Source organism: Anser cygnoides, chromosome 4 (genome assembly GCF_040182565.1).
Source record: "Anser cygnoides isolate HZ-2024a breed goose chromosome 4, Taihu_goose_T2T_genome, whole genome shotgun sequence".
Lineage (NCBI taxonomy): Eukaryota > Metazoa > Chordata > Aves > Anseriformes > Anatidae > Anser > Anser cygnoides.
Genome location: NC_089876.1, coordinates 47,278,579 through 47,297,880, shown reverse-complemented (window position 1 = coordinate 47,297,880; position 19,302 = coordinate 47,278,579). Strand labels below are relative to the sequence as shown.

General features: G+C 38.2%; 1 protein-coding gene across 3 annotated transcripts in view; it reads left to right on the top strand.

Annotated features, from left to right (window-relative positions):
- FBXW7 (F-box and WD repeat domain containing 7) overlaps positions 1-19,302 on the top strand; it is a 167,952-nt gene that overhangs the window by 82,740 nt on the left and 65,910 nt on the right. Inside the window, exon 1 of one of the 3 annotated variants that reach the window (XM_066996737.1) lies at positions 6,420-6,746. The exons of the other annotated variants lie outside the window; for them this stretch is intronic. Coding sequence (XP_066852838.1) covers positions 6,600-6,746 — 147 coding nt within the window. The 5' untranslated portion in view covers positions 6,420-6,599. Of the gene's footprint in view, positions 1-6,419; positions 6,747-19,302 lie in introns of those variants that run through there. 3 annotated transcript variants of the gene reach the window in all.

Below are 19,302 nucleotides of genomic sequence, written 5' to 3'. Positions count from 1 at the left end.
CAGACATGTAGCAGCATGTTCCCTTCCCTTTCTCTTGATAATAAATTTTGTTTGAGATGCTTAGGAAGCTTTTTATTGGTGATGTCTCTTCAGGACCATTGTTTTATGCTAAGGGATCCAAGGAGAAGTGTCCTGATAGCTTGAAGTTGCTGAAGGGTTGACATCTTGTCTACTTGCTCGCCACTTCCATACACTTTTGCTGTTTGTGTTTGCATTATCATGCATCTGGCTGCTTTATGAGCTGCTTACATTTGCCAAGCTAATGTAAAATTTACTAAGTGACAACAAAAGCTGAGGGTTTTCTGGCATCCTGCTTATTGAAGTCATTTCAGAGCAAACTGCAAGAAGTGCTGCAGCCAGCTTAAGGAAGTTTGGAATCAAGTTGCCAGAGCAAGGAAGGGAGGTGAAAACCACTTTTTAAAGAAAACAGCTGTTAAACTAATGCTGCACCTAAGTGCTAGTGACTTTGTCAGTGTGAAGTCAACTAATTTACAGATTGTATCACTTCTTTCTTCACTGACTTCTAGCATGTTGAATAACCTGTAGCTGAAATGGGGATGTTGATGTCATCGGTCTCTTAAGTCAACAGGAAATTGAGAGATTTAAGTTCATGAAATGCATTTTTTCCTGTAAGAGTTTTCAAAGCAGCTTTTTATAATAGTTGGGCATTGTGTAAAAGGGAACATAGGAACCAAATTTCTCCATTCCTGTGCTTTCTTTCAGAACTTTTCAGCCTTGTGCAAAGTGCTATCCATCTAAGTGTCAGTACACAACGTCGTAGTTCAGCCTGAAAAAATGCAGGTGATAAGGGCTCTATCTTATTCTCTCCTTAGGTTTAAAAGGCAAAGGAGAGAAGGTATTGCATAGCTCATGAAAAATGAAATTATTGGACACTGCTGGGCTAGAATCAGTAGCTGAGGAATAGGAATAAAAGAACAAAAAAATGTAGAAAAATAACAAACCAGAAACTGAAGGAGAGCCTGGAGCAGAGCAATTGAACAGGGCTGGAAATCTGTGTGATGTTCTGTTGGAACATTTGACCACTTTATTGTTACAGTGTTTTATTTCTTCAGCTTAAAAAGTTTGAAAAAGGGGAATAGTAGATTTGCCTTTGACTTTGGGTCTCTTGCCAGTTTGCTTGTGTTGTGTATTTTCTCATTAGTAGCTGCCCACAGGGCTCAGAGGTATTCTCGAGTTTCTTCAGCTTGATGTGCTATGTTTGTGCATCAGGTGAACCACAGCTGCCCGTCACAGTTTTCTTTTGTTTGCAGCAAATGTAGAATTAAAATAGTACATTAAATTCACTTTAATTCCAAGCTTCAGTTCACCGCTAGTACATTTTTATCATGTTTGAAAGGGTTCACCCTCATGCATGGGTAATCTTTTCTCAGCTGATCTGTGGTAATGCGTTAATTTAGTATCAGTTCACAGTGGATCTGAGTCTCTACTTTGGAGGGCAGGGGGAATGTCCTTGCTGGTAAAGGAGGATGAATCTGCATTTCAACGGGGCATAAGTTAATATGCAAAATGAGATACTGCAAGGGACTGATAATCTGGTTGGTGAGAAACTAGGCAATTTGGTGATCTCTGCTTTCCAGCTGCAAGCAGGCAATGCTGCTCTTCTCCTTTTGCTGCTGGATTCTCCAGTTGACCTTTCTCTATCCTATATTTTTTAGGCAACTCTGATCTTGAGAGATCAGAATGATCCCTCCATTGATTTCCCTACATGCCTTCTTCAGGGTTCTGGGTCATTAGGGTCATTATATTTTTATACACACAGATTTTCGTACTGAGTAAATTGGGATATGATAGAGAGACTCTTGAGAGCTTTTTTTTTTTTTTTGGGTGCAGTGGCACTAATACAGTTGGGCTAGTTTGGTACAGCAGTGCCTTGTTTCTATGCAGCTTATTCATTTGCCTGTACAAAGCAGGCTCATGTGTAGTATATCAACTGGGAACTATTTGTGTACTGGTATTAGAAGTCCTTCACAGAAATAAGCTTGGGACCACAGTCACCGTTTAAGAATAGTTACTAGTGTAGTTTGCTTTGCTCACAAAATGGTTCGTACTCTTTTCTACACACGGATAGGGACCGGTGTGAACGTTAGGAGAGGAATAAGGCATGTGTATAATCTAAGTTCTAGTGCATTCTGTTTGCAACAACTATGCGGAGCATTCTGAAAGTATTGTTTGGGAAGTATATAATGAAATACATTCAAAGAATAAATTCTAGTGTTCTGTTTCAATATCTGTACATTATTTTGAGGAGGTGACTTTTAAAACGTTGCAGTGCTCCGCTTTATCCATTTGAGGGCAGCTGTTCACCAATGTTAAGAACTGTTGAAAGAGTGCCGGGGTTCTGCTTTCTGCATTTCAGTCTTTCTATACTTGGAAATATTCAATTTAGGCCTCTGTAGGTCTTGAATTGTTGCATCACCACATTAAAATGTCATAAGTTCGTTTAGTCTTTCAGCAGGATTAGTATCCAAAACAATTGTGAGCTCTAGGAGAAGATTCTGTGAAGTTTGTGAGCAAGCCGCTTTTTGTTGCTGTGATAAATTCTTACAGCTATGCCTTAAAGCCTCCCACAGTCAAGTGTTCTGAACAAGCAAGCGAGTTTCATAACATTTTATTTCTGGTAAACAGTTCCTAAAAACCTCCGCTAAAGGTTCACATTTAATTGCTACAGAAGATATAGAAGTTAGGGGTGCTTACTGCATGCTTTCACTTTACAGAGATGTCCCCTTGCTGGACCCTCAGAAAAGAAAGAAAAGTCTTTTGCCTTATTAAGCATATAGTTAACCGTCCATAACAATCTCAAACTGATATTTTCAAACGCAAGTTTTCACGCACTTTTATGCATCTAAATAGAGTGATCTGTTTTCTAACATGACAATGGGTAGGCACTTAAAAAGAGCATCGTTGGAAATCAGTCCCAATTTGCTCAGAAATAGGATGCTAGAAAAATGTATTATGAAGCAGTAAGGCTCAAATTTCTGTAGTTTCACATTTGTCAAGTTTATACATTCTCTCTGTATAATATTTAAAGAAAAAGCTTTTAAAGATGAAAGCGACAGAACTATTCTTTAAACTTTACAGTTAGAGCTTAAATGAGAAGTATATGTGTAATGAATACAAAAATAAATTATATATAATATATGCAATATATTGCTGACACTTCCAAGATAGCGAACCCTCTCCATTTTTGTCTTCCTCTTATTGCTTAAATTAGACTGTGTTGTATTTTCAGGCTAAGGACTGTCACTGATTAAATGTTTATAGCTGTCCAGCATAGCTTGGGGCCCTTGAACATTACTGTAAGACAATTAATACCTACAGTCAGTAATGTGTCATGCATTTAAGACTGAAAAAGAATGATGATGCATGGAAACAAAAATGGGCCAACAATATCTGGTCTGCATTTTGATGATGCCAAAAAAAAAAGGGTAAATGGAGTGGTCAGAGACAAAAACTGAAGCTGTTCCTTTTGGTATGGTAAAGTGTGAAATTTAGTGTAGTCACTTCACGTATGACAAAAAAGTAATCCTTATTCTGCTTTGGCTTTATCCACTTAGTAAGTAGGCAACTCTGAAAGTGAACCTGATACTTTTTTTTCAGCCAGAAGTGTGTTCTTGTGGATTTACTTTAGAATGTCTGCTTATGAATGTTTGGAAGTTACCGAGGAAAAACGGACATACGTTGGCACTCTTATCTCAAACAACAGAGAAAAGTAAGGTCTGATAATTGGAGCTCTGTGTGGAGAGGTACGAGAATAATCTGCGATGGGAGCCTTGAACCACGAGTGGGGCTGGGAGAATGCCTGGCTTTATTCTTGCCTGCTCCCAAGCTGCATGCAGAACTGTAAATGGACCAAGTCGCGTCCCTGTTCTCCACATTGGTTACGAGCTCATGTAAAAGGAGGAGTAAGACTGTCTGTAAACTGGTATGCTACTAGGCTCTGATACCAACTGATAGCGGCTGGTATTAAAATAGAACGATCTGCCACGCTGTCTGATCTTCCTCTCAGCAATTGCGCAAGGAGACAATCTCTTAAAACAGTTTTTCAGCAGTTTCTCATAGCACACATGCATGTATTTCTGTATGCCATTAAATGAAATATGGCATATTCCTTAAGCTAGAATCTGAGGCTTGCTTTGTATGTTTGACAAATACTCTGTCTGAATCTTGTCATGTTACATGCCCACTATTTAAATATTAAATTACATTAATAGAAATACGTTTTGGTAAACTTCCCACTTTGCTGGAACAATTGAAACAGCAACTGGTACCTCAGAAATGGAAAACTTTGATTTATTGCTTTGCTTTGAAAGATTTCAATAGAGAAGTGTGAGTTGGTTGTTTTTCCTCTGTTCGGTCTTTCAAGGTGGAAATAAAAGGCGATATTTGCCCCCCTCTTTGGAGTACTTCAGTGAGGCTTCCTTGTCTGAGTGAAACTGAAATCCTAAGACACCTTTCCAAAGCCTTCTAGCCAAGTTAAAGCCTAATATTTGTTGTATAAAATACCAAGTCCTTCAGAATGAAGCTGTAAAGTATGATCTGATGATAGTGCTGTTAAGTATAAGCTAACGATAAACTGCTTTTTGGTGTTTATAGGATGAAGTGTAAAGAAGGAAATGTAGGGGGTCTTTTAGAAGAAAGTATACATCTAGAGCTTGCTTTGGAATGGTATTTGAACGGAATAGTAGCAAAGAAAAATAGGTGCATGAAAACACTGTGCCATCCAGCATTCTCTCCCAGCATTTCCACATGCGGTATCTGTAAAGAAATTTAAAGTTCTTTTGTCCAAGAGGCATTTTCTTATAAGTAAATGGTTACTGTAATGTATATATACCGAGTGAAACATTTTGGATTTTTGTATTTTTCTGTAAAAAGCATTCAACAAGTAAATGTGTAGTCGGGGAGGCCCTTTATATGTGAGTGAAACATGATGACAGGTTGGCTTTTTTGAAGGGGAAACAAAGAGCTAAGTGGAGATGCTAATACAGGCATATTTTAATGCTGTCTTTTGTCAAGTTACAGTGTTGTGCTTCAAGCATTAAAGCATTACTACACTCCCTATTTTGCCCTTACATAATTATACAGTTAATTATCTTTCCCGGGTTGTGCATAAAGGGACACGCAAGATTTCTTAATGGTCATTTATTCACTCTGTTTTGGGCTATACTGGCTCAGTTCGTACAAGGGCTTTGATGGCTTTCTGCATCTTTTATCAGTAATTTCATAAGACATTTTCACCGGCTTTTGTCTCTTTCTACTTAGTTTTGCTCAAAAAGGTTTTCAAAATTTGAATACATTTTTAAGAACTGTGTTTAAGTGTAGGGGTTGAATAGGGTTGTGGGAACTTAACAGCATTGTATGGAAGCTAATTTGATCCAAAAATGATTTAAAATTGAAGTAAACTAATTGCAGATAATCTGAGTAATAAGACATGGCTGTTTTAGCTTGCTATGGTGGAATAACAGCTTATTCCAGAAAATGGCACTCAGCTGGGGTTGTTGCTGAGAGCAGCCTCTCTCCATCTCCTTCAGGGGACAGCCTTCCTGCAGGAAGGGGGGCGACGGAAAACTAGCTGGGAAACTCAAGGTGACTCTTCCCACACTCCTCATGAAGAAAGGACTGTGCCCTTCTCCTTTCCATCAGTGTGATGGAAGGGGCCTGCGTGCAAACCCGCCAGAAAAGGGAAGAACACTTCAGTGCCACCGGTCCCTAGAGCCAAAGTCCCCACAGCAGCAGGGAGGAGGGGGGGTGCAGGCTGGGCTGCCTGTACGTCAGTAAGGAGGGCTAGGAAGAAAACTGTAGTCATACTTCTGATTTCAAAAACAAACAAGCAAAAAAAAAAAAAACCAAAAAACAAACCACATTTCAAGCCAATGTCTTTACTTAGGGGAATTCCAATTTTTTCCTACTTTTTCTTTCGTTTCATTTTTAAACTTCCAGACTTAGCAATACATTGTGATTGTGGAGATGGTAGGTGAGAAACAGCAAAGCCTGGGTAACTTTTTTGAGTTACTAGCTGTCAAATTTTTATGGAAAGCCTCCAGAAGAAGCTTGCCTGGAGAACGGTGTGGCTGATCCTGGGGTAACGCCATTACGGTCTGAAGGCTGGAGTCTCCTTAGATTCTTGCTCTGAAAGGACATCGCCAGCTCATACAATAAACCAATTTAAAATGAAGTTAAAATTCTTCCTTTAAAATACATGCATTAACGTTTGTGGCACTGAAAGCTCCTGGCAGTTATATGATTTTCTCCTTGGTTTTTAATCTCCGGCTCCTTTTTCAGAGAAGGGTTCTCCTGACATGGCAGGGGAGGTCCACCAGCTGTGTGACTGGCAGGAGCAGTCTGCCTGCCCCTCTGTCGTGCAATTCCTGTCTATACTAGGATAGCTCGCACTTCACTGAGCAGCAGACAGGTCAGGACACTTGGCAGGAGAAGGTTGAGAGACAAAGGCAGAAGGCTGTGGGGAGCTGGATCGCCAGTTTGAAACCCGTTTTTGAAAGAAAACATGCAACTTTAGAAGCAAAGGTTTTTTAGCAATGCTCATGCATTATTAGTAGACTTGACAGAGTAAGAACAGTAAAATGTCCAAACCGGGGAAAACTGCCATAAACCATGGCTTGGTTCCTGTTGATCTTAAAAGTGCCAAAGAGCCTCTACCACACCAAACTGTGATGAAGATATTCAGCATCAGCATCATTGCCCAGGGCTTGCCCTTCTGCCGTAGGCGGGTAAGTGTAAAAATCTCTAAAACCTGAATTTTGATTACTTTGCTTGTGGTTTAGTGCTTTGTCATGGTGCATTCGTCCCATGAGGAAATAGTTATCTGTACAGCGTATTGTCTCAGGGTGCCACAGAAGAGCCCTTGGGTCACTTATTTCAATATTTTTTCTGCTTCATTTTAATTAAAATCCACGTGTTGTTTGTCTTAGATATTACTCGTTTACAGGGACACGTCAGAGATTATTTTATAGGTGCAAACCACGTAGATGAAAAAAAATCCTGTATAAAAAAATGTGCATTCCTAAATTTGTACTTCACTCTTATTTGCTGTTTTAGGTGCTGTAGGATTTTAATTCCAAGCAATCACTGAATGCAGTTCTGATTTGTACTGTGGCACAGTTGGATACTAAAGTAGACAATTCAGAGATCTTAAACTCATTTAATATTTAAATGTTTTTAGTAATAATTCTTAAAATATGGTTTTAATACTGTAGTAACTCAGTAGTGGAGATAAAATTTTTTGCTGTTACAGAAAATAAAAATAGCATGTTACTATGTGGAGGTTGCGATATAGTTTATATATAGACAATCCCAGCCTGACAGACTATCACGGGTCTTATGCTACAGCTTCAGGAACTATATGAATAATGTGGCTCTTAAAACACAAAATATGAGGGGGAGAAAAAAGTCTTTTAAATTTTGTTCTCTCTAGTACCTAATATAAAATTTCTTTAAAAAGCTGCAAATCGACTTATATCATGCTTCTGTTACGTGATTTACATATTGCTGAGCTCATACTCTCTAAAGTCAAATTAATATTTTGTCTTTATTACTTTTTGGAACTTTTTTCAATAGAACTATAAATAAATTTATTCTTCATAATGAATTTTCCCCACACTACTTAGTTTTCTGTTGCTACTGAGTAAATATTAATTCCATTTATTGATGCCAAGTTTTAAAATCTGGTTCAGCTTTTGCAAATGTGCTGACTTCCCTTGAATATCTGAATACCCCTTTTTAGTGAATTTACGTAGTTAAATCGTAGATGACATTTAAATTTGACAAGATTGCCCTTGAAAGGTTGATTTCTCCTTACTGTGTTGCTTTGAGTATCTGAGAACATTTCTTGTATGTAAAAGATATATGGTATGTATTGAAGGCTAGCAATGTAATATCAACCTGCAGCAGTGCAAATACTAGAACATGTATATACAGCGCTATGTTATATGGTTGCATTTCACAAAAATAACGTTTTTCTGAAATTCAATACTACTTGTGTGTTCACTGGATGGCGAATAGGAACATTTCATAAGGTTGGAAGTGATAAAGTAATCATCTCTTAATAGACATTTTCAAATTTTTGACGTGCTTTGAGAATGGTTTGCCTGAAAGTAAGCATTTGGAATACATTTTGATTGTTCTAGTTCCTTTGTCTGTGATAAAGCATAGCATGCAATGTAGAAGAAAAAATTTTTCCATGAGTTTAGTAGATGTTCCACACAAGTCTTATTTTAAAGAAGCAATGGGAATATTAAAAAGTTATGCCATTGGCATGGAAATGCTAATCTTTCATATGTATTTTCTGCAGTGAGCAGTGTGGCTACACGTTAGCTCATTGCAAATATGAAAAGACCATTTAAAAAGCAGTTCTCTGAAGAAATTCCATTGTTCCAAAATGATCACGGTCTCTCAGTTGTCCTGTCCTAAATCATGTTCGAGCAGTCAGTTTCACGAGTTGGATGTTTTAGGTCTACAAGAGTCCTAAGAAGTTGTTCAGCATCTACTTTTAGGACTAAGCTGGAAATTAATAAATGCTGCAAGCATGTATTTTACCTTCAATTTAAGTTTTACTTGTCTTCTGAAACTACTAGTTCTCAGTCTGATGGCAGCTAGTAGTGGAAAAGATGAGAGGCTCCACCATTACTCTCGTGCCTTGCAACGTATTCAAAGCCTGCATAGAGCTCTCAGCGATCACCATATTGGGTTCCTTCCATGTTAGCATGCATTGGCTGCATAAAAGGTCTGCGTTTTCATTTCTACGTATCCAAAAATAAAACCCACTTTGGTATAAACAGATGAGAGGATCAATACTTTTGTTACACAAGTGTATCATTTAATTAAATGTAGCAAGAACCAAAAAAGTATTTTCATGTGAAATTGAAGATTGTGTCAGAACTCCTCTGGTGTGCAACTCTTTTCTTTAACTTGTACTCTTCATTTAAGAAGTGGTGCATTGAATTATTCAGCATTGAATGTTCAGACCTCAAGTTGATATACTTTAAAACATTAGCTAGGGTTTGCTTCTAAGTTACTGAGCGGGCAATGTGTCAATACCTATACTGACTGTTCTCTGGTAAGTGTATGACTGGGCTGTTCAAACACTGACAGGGCTTAAAGATTATCGACCTTCTCCTTGTTTGAACTCATTTCTTCTCCTTCTTCATCGTGCATTAAACTGAGCAAAACATCTTTAAAATGTGTACTGTGATCCCTGGAAATAAAAGTACTTCCGTTATGGGAGCTGACAACCCATAGCTTTTGCATCCTCTGCATTAGTTATATTGGGCTTCTATCAAGAAGGGTACTATAAATGGTCACAGGACTTAACAGTTTGCCCCTATGCATTTTGTCAGTTTGCTCATGTAGTTAAAACACTTGTCTGCAATACCCCTAATCGGAATTGAGTTAAAAATAGTATTACTTAGCATTCTTTGTGTAGCTCTTGAGAATAGCTTTGTGCATAGCTCTAGAAGCACTGTACTCGCATGATAAACGCATGCATGCCTTCAAAATGTTGCTGAAAGCATTGATGCTGGATCGTCAAACATAAACACAGCTATGGTCCTCTTTAGCTGTTAACGTATCTTTCGTAGGCACTGAAGTGGACTTTGCTGTATATTGTGAAGGAGCAATGAAGTCCTTTAACTAGTACACACTTCAGATATCATATGTCACTTAGCTTGAACTGCAGCTGATCACTGAACATACTTAGGAGACAGTCATGCATGATACGTATGTTCAAAAGCAAGTGCTCTATTTTCTGTAATAACAATAAATGCTTTTGGTTTGTTACAAATTGGTCTGTAAATTAACTGTATGATTTTTCCCCATAGGCTGCTCTTAAACCACAAACGATGGAAGTATTTCTCCTTTCAAGCTGTTCTAATTCTTATCTGTTTCAGAAGCTGTACTTTAAAAACAGATTGCTTCCCTCTTTAATTTCCACATTTCCTCCTGAAAATTCCAGTACTTGTTACTTTTAGAAGTTGCTATATAACAATTTCACCATATTGAATATACATTTTTGAGAAGCAGTAATAAGCCAAAGAATTTGTGAAAATGCCTTGTGCACTTGCAGCATTCCTCTATTTCAAGCGGCTTAAAGTAGAGCTGAATTGTTGCAAAGGAGTTTCAGTGTGCACCCTGCCGTATTCTAAACTGGAAAAGCTGAGGTAATAAATGTATCCATTTCCAATGCCCCTGCTCTCAGAAACAGCAGAGATTCGTTTATACTGTACCATTTCATGAGAATAGTTTCTTTCTGTATGTTTCACCCTTAAAACGTAGCCGACAAAATTTAGGCAATTCATCAACTCAGTTCATTAGTGAAATGCTTCCCTTTGTCAGACATGCTTGTGTATGGGGTGAACGAAGGATAAAGCATCTGAAGATTGATTTATATGCCGGCTTGTAGATATTTTTGTATGTAAGAGCATCTACTGGTTTTATGCATGGCACACTGTACAGGTCTACTTGTTACTGCAGTAGAGCACTTGGAGTGAGATGCCAGTTCCTTTTCCTACCTCTGCTTGATTAGTATGCATGTAGTTGTTTCAAATACTGATGTGCCATATGTGTAAACATCTTCACTCATTTGGACTTGGTGATTTATCCCTTCATTTCTATATTAAAACAACCAAAACCACCCTTTTTGTTGTTAGTCAAATCAATGTAACTGCTTGTGCCAGCACTTCAGCCATGTAGTCCTTTCAGTGATTCAGGAAAATCTAATCCTGACATTTTCTGCAACAAATTGTATTTCTTGCTGGAGTAAAGCATGTTATTTCATAGATCACAGTATGAAATTACTTAATGAACCAAAAACTATCTAGTCTTCTCTGAAATGCTGTGTCCTCCCGTCTTAACTATGGAAAGTACTTCTCTGCATTTCAGCTGGCTTCGGATCAGGTCCTGAATAAAATGAAAAACAGCTAAACTATTTTTCTCTTTAAGCCCAAGTGAACAAAGTGTTCCCTCCCTGTAATTCCTTACCATTTGTTAAGAAGAGACCATCAGAAGAGCATAAAGAAGAAATGCGTATGTGTATGCTACTGGACAAATAAGAGCATTCCCACATGCCTGTGTCTTCTACAGGAGACTCCTTGCTTCTGGGCTTTGTGGCAGGTAACCAGCATTGTGGCTGCTGGTGGTAAAAAGTTTCTTCAAGTGGCTGTCAGAAGTTATTCTCCCAAAGCTCATTTAGCCTTTACTTCACTTTCCATGTTTGTGTCAGGATTTGTCATCCTGATGGAAGCACGGATCACGGACTGATCAGCTGATATCTATGAGAAGTTAGTTCTTGTCCCGTAAGCTTGTTTCTCATAAGGGAGTATGTCCATTGCTCTGTAGGTAAAATATTCCCAGTGAAGACATCCATACAGAGCTTTTATTTTTCATTCTGTTAAAAAATATAATTGATATTGTTTTAGTGGAAAGAAGGGAATGCTGAAATGTTAGAGAAATGAGCAAACCTAAGTCTTGTTTAACACTGACTGCAGGGAAACTTATTTTAGAATATAAATAATCTTGAATAATGAACTACTTCCTTTTTAAAAAAAAAAAAAGTAAATGCAGTATCTTCACTCTGAATCTTCGTTTCCTATGCCTTTCATCCCTTTTCACGAGGGGAATTAAAGTACTTCCTGAGTGAGGTGCTAGTGCTGAGGAGAAGCAATCTGCTGCTTATTTGCTTAATGTCGAGCAGTGGCAGGCTGAAGTTGTCTTCTTCCCCCCCTCTTTCTTTTTTTGTTCTTTCTGCAATTATCTCCTTCATTGGGCTTGCTAAACAGTTGACTCGGGTCTGTACTTTAGAGGAAACAAAACAGGAATCACAGAAGTGGAAAAACATTAGGCAGGTCCTCAATTACCTGGCTAACTCAAGGTAGCCATGGTTAATTTGGGGTGGTTCAGCCAGACTTAGCTGAGGCTCCCCAGGGACTCCCAGGCTGTGCTTACGGGAGGTGCGCTAAGCCACCCCATGGTCCACCTTTTTTCTTTTTTAGCTACGGATGCAGCCAGCTGGTAGCCAGTGTTTATGGCTCTGTCAGAACTACATGCAAGCAGGAGCATGCTCCTGTCTACCTCTGCGGGGTGTTACAGAAGCTCTGGGCTTGAGATAGCCAATTGTAGGAGGGAGCATTTAGTTTGCTGTTCAAACAGCTGTTCCTCCTGTCTCATGGGGGGAAAAAAGTAAATTGCTAGCTAAAATGTGCACATCTAGTCTAACCTGCTGTACTGGGTCAAAAATACCTGGGCAATCTCTGAAAACTTGCCTGTCTTTATTTTTTTAATCTTCACTGCAACACTCCCAGAGACTGTTTTTTCAGAATATTCAGTGATCCTCTGTCACCATACTGTCTCTGAGAAATGCTTTTATATTTAAATTGTACTACTTATTTCTGGCCAAGATAAAAGCAACAGTAAGAAACTCATTTGTATTTAACATGAAGTAAAATGTGTTTTTTTGTGGGTTTGATGCGTTTAAAACTTCCATTTCTCATGCATTGAACAATGTTACTTAGACTGATGTGCAGGTGCATATGCTAAAAGCATGTTAGGAAGATGCTGAAGTCAGTCAGTTAAATTCAGGAGGTGTCAGAATGAGGGTTGACTGGGCAATTTTACTCCTTTGTGCCCAATTGTTTAGATGTCTTTAGAAAGCTTTGTTGTTATTAATGCTGAGTTATTGAAACATGCTGGATTGCCTTTGTGAAAGCCCTTTACCTTCTTAAAGTCGGTCTGTTTTATCGTCTCAAGCTATGGAGGCTATCACAGCCAGCAGAAGAAAAGAGGGAATGGGTGACAGCAGCGATGCCATAAACTGACCCAGTTGCCTCTTCAATGATTGATCATACCTGAGGGAAACTTAGGAAATGGATAATTAAATACTTGATTTATTGCTTTGAAACCTAATCACCGTAACCACGAATCTCCGTTTTCTTTTTTTGCACTCCCTTATATTTCTAAGTAAACACTTCTTGTCCTCCTACAGCAAGTGAAGCCATTTAATTTCCTGAACATATCTATTTCAGGTATGGGAAAGGGTCGTTACGCAGAAACAGAAAGAAGGCAAATTAATTTTACCCAGCCTTCTTTGTTCTGATATTTCCCAGGTGTTGAGTGGAAGTGGAACCGAACTGGAATGACACCCAGGCGAGGCACAGGCAGGGCTGTAGCATTAGCATCTCCCTCGCAGGTCTCTGCCACTTGGCACACCAATTGATAATCGCTTCTTATGCTATAGACCGTCACTGTCAGGGAACAGTGGTTTTGCCAGTTTTAATAGTTCCACTCATCAGACCGAGGATCCTACCCCCTTCATAGTTTCCTTGCTTCTTGCTTGTTTTTTTCAAAACTGCTTTAGACCCTGGTTTGCTCTATCTCAATCATTCTTCTCACTGTTTTAGACCTAATTCTGCCTTTTCCCCCACAGCTTTTCATTGATAGCTGTCCTCTGTTAAAAGCAGGCCCTTTTTTCCTTTTGAACTCTCTCTCCCTCTGCACTCCTGGTACTCTTATTTGTCTTTGTTTTAAGTTAAAATTGTTGAGCCTATACTTCTGCATAGGGATAATGCTGAAAAGGGGCAATAGCAGCATCTTTCAAGATTGAACTCAAATATTTTTTAAGGTTACTCAGTTGCTTGAAAAAGCAGTAAAGCAGCATTGCAGCTGATGCGACTTTTTCCTTTGTGTACTTTTAGTCAAAGAAGTCTGTACTTTTGATCTACTGTGTTCTTGAAAGTATTTTCTGAGTAACTGGTTGGATTACAAGGCTTCTGGTAAGAGGATTGAGGTGGCTGTAGAACACATGTGGTTTGATCACACTTCAGAAAAACTTCTAGTTACCTGTCAAGTGGATGTGATTTTGGTAGTAGAACATGCAGTCTATGAGGTAGGGTAATAAATCTTAAAACTTCAGATGGTAATTGCAAACCATGTACTACATTTTTAATGTGGATTTGTGGAATGGAAGTGCTGGCTGTGTATGTCATAAGAAAATTTGATTCTGTGCAAGATGATGCACAAAATCTGTTTTTTAATAACGTTGCTACTACTGTAACGTTTCAAATTAATAGGCAAATCATTGTAAAATTCTTTTGTTTTTCATTTCTTTTGTAGATCATATTTTAGGATATTCCAAAACCACCAAAAATCCGTAGGCTCTAAACTGATTGATAAAGGGAGGGGAGAAGAAGACTCAGTTAAAATGCATAAACAATGCTGAAAGTCTAAATGTATTCTTCTGTGTATTATCTTTCCTTATAAACTGACTTTAGCGATAGTTTCTTAACCCAACTGATTTTATACTTACTATGAACAGAACAAATACTTGGTAAATGCTTATGTATTAAAGTTCTTTGTGAGATAAGTAAATATTATCATTTTTTTTCAGGGAACGGTGTAACAATATGGCAAAGACAGCAAGTGTTTTGTGTTGTAATTTGTAATCCATGCTGCTTTCTCTCCTGCATTTCAGATCATTTATTAAGCTTGTATAAGCTGCATTGCTTTTCATATAGAAGATATAGAATTTTATTTGGAAGTTGAAAAATAGGAGGCAACTTGTATGTAGAAGACTCAGGTAGGTAAAAGACTTACTTTAGGAATCCGGTGTGTAAATATACGCAAATATGTGACCAGATATTCCAATACATGTACCTATCTGTGGAATTTCTAAAATTACATTTGACTCCAGTTTCAGTAGTCAGCATACATTTCAGCCTATAATGTAGTCAGTATGTAATAAAGGGAACCGATCACGACATGCTGCTCTTATGAGGAAAGATCTCACAAGGCACTGTATGATTTAGAAGCCCCAATATCTGTCCCTCTCTCTCTCTCTCTCTCTCTCTCTCTCTCTCTCTCTCTGCATATGCAATCATGGGCTTGAAAAAGATACATTTATTTACAGATTTTACTGTTGGTATTAATCATTAAAGCTGTATGCAAACTCGCCCCTGCACAGAATGCTTACTGCTTGTAGAGATGAAAGACAGAAGACAAAGTAGAAATAGAGGTGTATTAGCTGCTAGAAAGAGAAAATTGTTTCTAGGATCACTGGCCAGTAGTATGTAGGTGATACTATGCCATTCTTTTTCTAAAGATACTCTCCCAGTGGAATTTTACTTTCTAGATGGAAAAAGAAAAGTAGAGCAGGTGCTGCAAAGGTATTTTTGGTATGTTTTTAGCCCCATTCTTTCTACTTACTCTGTGCTTAGGTAGGCTTACTACTATACTTAAACGGTTAAGATTTTCTTGCTCTAAATGAATCTGCATGATACGGTGTTCTGTAAGTACAAATGGCAGTCTCTTCCAAAGCATGTTGCTATTAATAAACCCTAACACAAGATTACTTCTCATGATAACCACAGCAGCTGGCAAGAATGTTTGCAATTTTAACATATTTGCAGCACCACTACATTCCGTCTTGCATTTCTCCTATGGTTCGTTGTCAGTGAAATTTCAGACCGGATTCCTACCACGAATTTTTTCATGGCCTCAGTGTCTCTCCCCTTTTCTGCCTTGCCACCTTCAAATCCCATCTAGATACTAAGCTATCAAACAAGTCTGCTACTGTCTAGTGCCTGTTCTGTCCACATAGCTTTTCTAAAGCATCTCTCTTTACTGTCCTGCCTTTTTACGCCCACAGTATTCCTCTTCTTTGTCTCTCTGCGTATGCTGCATGCTGTTCTGGTAAAACCCTTCCTGCCCACGCACCTCCTTTAATGAAACAAGGAATTATCTGTAGCTGGCTAGTCTAATATTTCTTAATTAAGCCAGATAAACCATCAGGTTGAAGAAATATAAAAATACGGCTGCTGTAGCAGCCAGTAATTAATTTTAAAGCACAAGCATTTAGGCTTAAATGTAATAATTTAAGTATTAAAATACTACATGTAAAGCAATTTTCACTCCTTACCCTTGCTTTGTTATCACCAGGCAGATAGTAAACTCTCACAGTTGGTAACAATTTCTTTTCCTTGAATAGCGTTCAGAATAGATGCTTGTGCACCTTTCTTTTTTTAGGAGGAATGTGTTTTAAAGAATAATAATCTTATGTGTGTTTCATGTGATGGACATCTGTTTGCCCCTCACTTGCAGTTTCCACTCACATTGACACTAGAAATAAGTAAGATTATCTAACAGATGCTGCACATGGCTAAAAAATAATTATACAAATTAGAGAAAGTGGGGCTACATCATCCCTTTAGCCTATGGCAGGGTCTATTGTGTCAGTGCTATTGCTGGCTGAGATTTATCTAATGGTATAAAATTGCTTCTGGTAGAAATTGTTAGTTTTCTCATCATGTTTAAAATATCATTATGTGTTGAGGTCACTTTGCACTATAAAAATTTGACATTAATTGCAATTAATGCGGGGGCTGAAACTAACTAGATTTATTAAGGACATATGTCCATAGCAGTACTTCTTTGCTTTAGAAAGAAAATGGATTATAGTAATAGCAGCTTTTTTGGTTGGTGCCTAGCTCATATGGAATATGTGGATTAAAATTGCAGAAGTAGATTAGTTTTATGGTTGGTTTGTTGATGTTTTTAAGAAACAGCCTCCCCAGCCCCATGTGTTAGAGAAAGCTTTTTATAATTTTATTGGCATTGTTCCATTTAAAATGTCAGAGAAATTACTGTAAATTTCTTTTAGCTTCTTCTCTGTTCCCATTTTCTTGTTGCATAAAGAGCTGGTCATCGTAGGGGGCAAACTTCAGCGAGCTGTAGCCATTACCTCCCCAAAGCAGAGGAGGCAGCTTGAACAGCCTTACTCCAAGCTGCGCTAGTGATTGTGGATCTCCTGTTGGTAACTAAAGTCAGCTTTCCAAATGGTCTGAATATCGTGCCGCCTTACTGAGTGAAATCTGTTCGGAGCACTGGATTGATGTAGATCGCTTTCTGGACCTGGCGCCTCCTCAGCGTATTACGTCTGCTCAACCTGTCTCCCTTGGTTTGTTCTGCGCATTCCCGTGAGGGGCTGCATCCAGATGTCTTCTCGTTTTAGTGCCCGATATAAAATGAATGCAGCTGTCTTGCAGACGCAGCACTAAGCCCCGCGCCGGTCTTGAGATTTCTGGGAAGGCATCCAAACTTCTGAGAGGGTCAAGAGGAAATAGTTTCCTGTTCTGAAGTGCTGGCCCATTTTAATTTGGGGGCACAAGTGAATGTCTTAGATGTCCAGAAATACTGCATATTTGTCTGTTTATGGCCATGTTCAGCAGGTCCAGCCTTACTTCTGTCGAGTTAGGTAGAGCTTACATCAGAAGTGACTCCTTTCTGCTTTGTGGTGAAAGTAAGTGCTAGAAGATATCTAAGACATCCTCAGGGAACTAATTCATTCCTGTAAACATGACTGGGGAGAGGCAGGTGTGGAAATCTGCTTTTTGCCCCCCCGCCAGCGCACACGCCATGATTTCTCTCTTTGCTTCTTCCTGACACAGAAGGAAACGTGCTGTAAAAATTCAAACTGGTCACTGAAGTGCAGGAGTATAAAAAACCATAACTCGCACCTCTCCGTTAATTTGGAGCGCCTTTATGACTTTGGGGACCTAATTTATAGAAACAGGTAGCATTGGCAGCTTCTGGCAGTGGACATGTAGAACGGATGAGTTCATAATTGCTGGAAATTTTCAGCATATTCTTTGGGCTTCAGCAGACAATTTACGTCCCCTGAGGTTATTCAGACATAGTTACCCAGTCATAATAGGTACTGCAAGCCTAATAAAACTAATCTTTCAAGAGACATCTGTGTTTATTTGCTCTTAGCGTTGTCTGTCTTCTGTGTATATATGTTGATATAAAAATTGAGATGTTATTTAATAATTGGCCCTCAGGCATTGTGTTTTCTTGGTGATTTTAAGATTTGTAATTCAGATTTGCACTACTTAAGCGTGAACAGTATTACTGAACAAAAAAAATATCTTTAAATTGAACTGTCTTCTCTGTGAAGAGAGAACTCTAATCTTCATGATATAAACACCAGAATGTGTAATCTTTTTACATATTTTAACAAGTGACTGTCTATACATAGTGTACGATATTTTTGTTTGTACACTTATGTATATGGAAGAAGGTAAATATAGTCCTTTTCACAAAGGTATTATGTTGACACAGGTCAAACCTCAGTGGGGTGAAATGTACAACAACTATTGAGAAATATATTAAGAAGTGTGCTAAATAGTTTAAAATGTAATTTAAACTCTTTTCCACTGTTTCTCTACACTTAATTTCAGCTTGTCTGTATGTTTGAGCCTTCAGAACCACAAAGCTAGGACACCTATTTGTGCATTTTCATGCAAGAAATGCGTTGCCACAAGGCGACGTACAACACCAACTTTGTTCTTGATCAGTTTTTCTCATGTTCCTCTAATGTGGCATAAATTCAAAGCTTTGATCTCTTTACTAGTTTTAACTTTCCAGAGTTTTAAAAAATATTTTGCGTTTTGATGGTATATGGACATATGGTGAATGAGTATTCTGTGGAGAACTCGGACTAAACAGGTGAGAACCTGAAGTGTTGCCTTTTTTAGCTTACGAGGAGACTACTATGGGGGGAGGAAAGAAAGGAGGTGGTGGAGAAAGGGAATTAAATTCAAACATTAGGACTTGGAAGAGGCTGTATTGCTTTATAGATGTTTCCAAGTTCATTTTCTATAACAAATGCTGAAACTAAGGAGGAAAAATTACTTCTGCAAAATAACCAGCAAAATGAAAGCAAAAGTACAAATCACATTTTTTTCTGTATGTTGCCCCATCTTATTGTAGGTACCTTAGGAGTATACTGTTGAACTCTTTTTTTCCAATCTTCAAATTATCTCAGCATTACCAACAGGCTTTTTTATTTTCTCTCAAAGAACAAAAAAAAAAGAATCAGTATGCATTCCATGGAGAGGACATACAAATGTATGTTGTCTTTGAAGAATAAGAGTGTCAGATATTGGATGTGGCATTCCAAAGCATGTAATGACATGGATCACAAAGCTGTTGCCCTATTAAAAGCCTAATATATGCAACCATCTTTGTATTTCTAAAAGAATGTCAGTTGCTACTTATAAATATGCTAAAAACCTTTCTGAACTTCTGAATTCCTTTGACAGTGCTTGTGAACTTCATGGTCTATTTTTAAAATACAATATATAATTTTCATTCAGTAGCATGCAGTATTAAAGCTAGTAGGTAATTGCTTCCTTTCTTCCATTCGGAACTGGGGAGTCATAGCATCTTGTTATTTAATACTACTTAATAATAATGCTCAGCATACATACACAGATATAGATG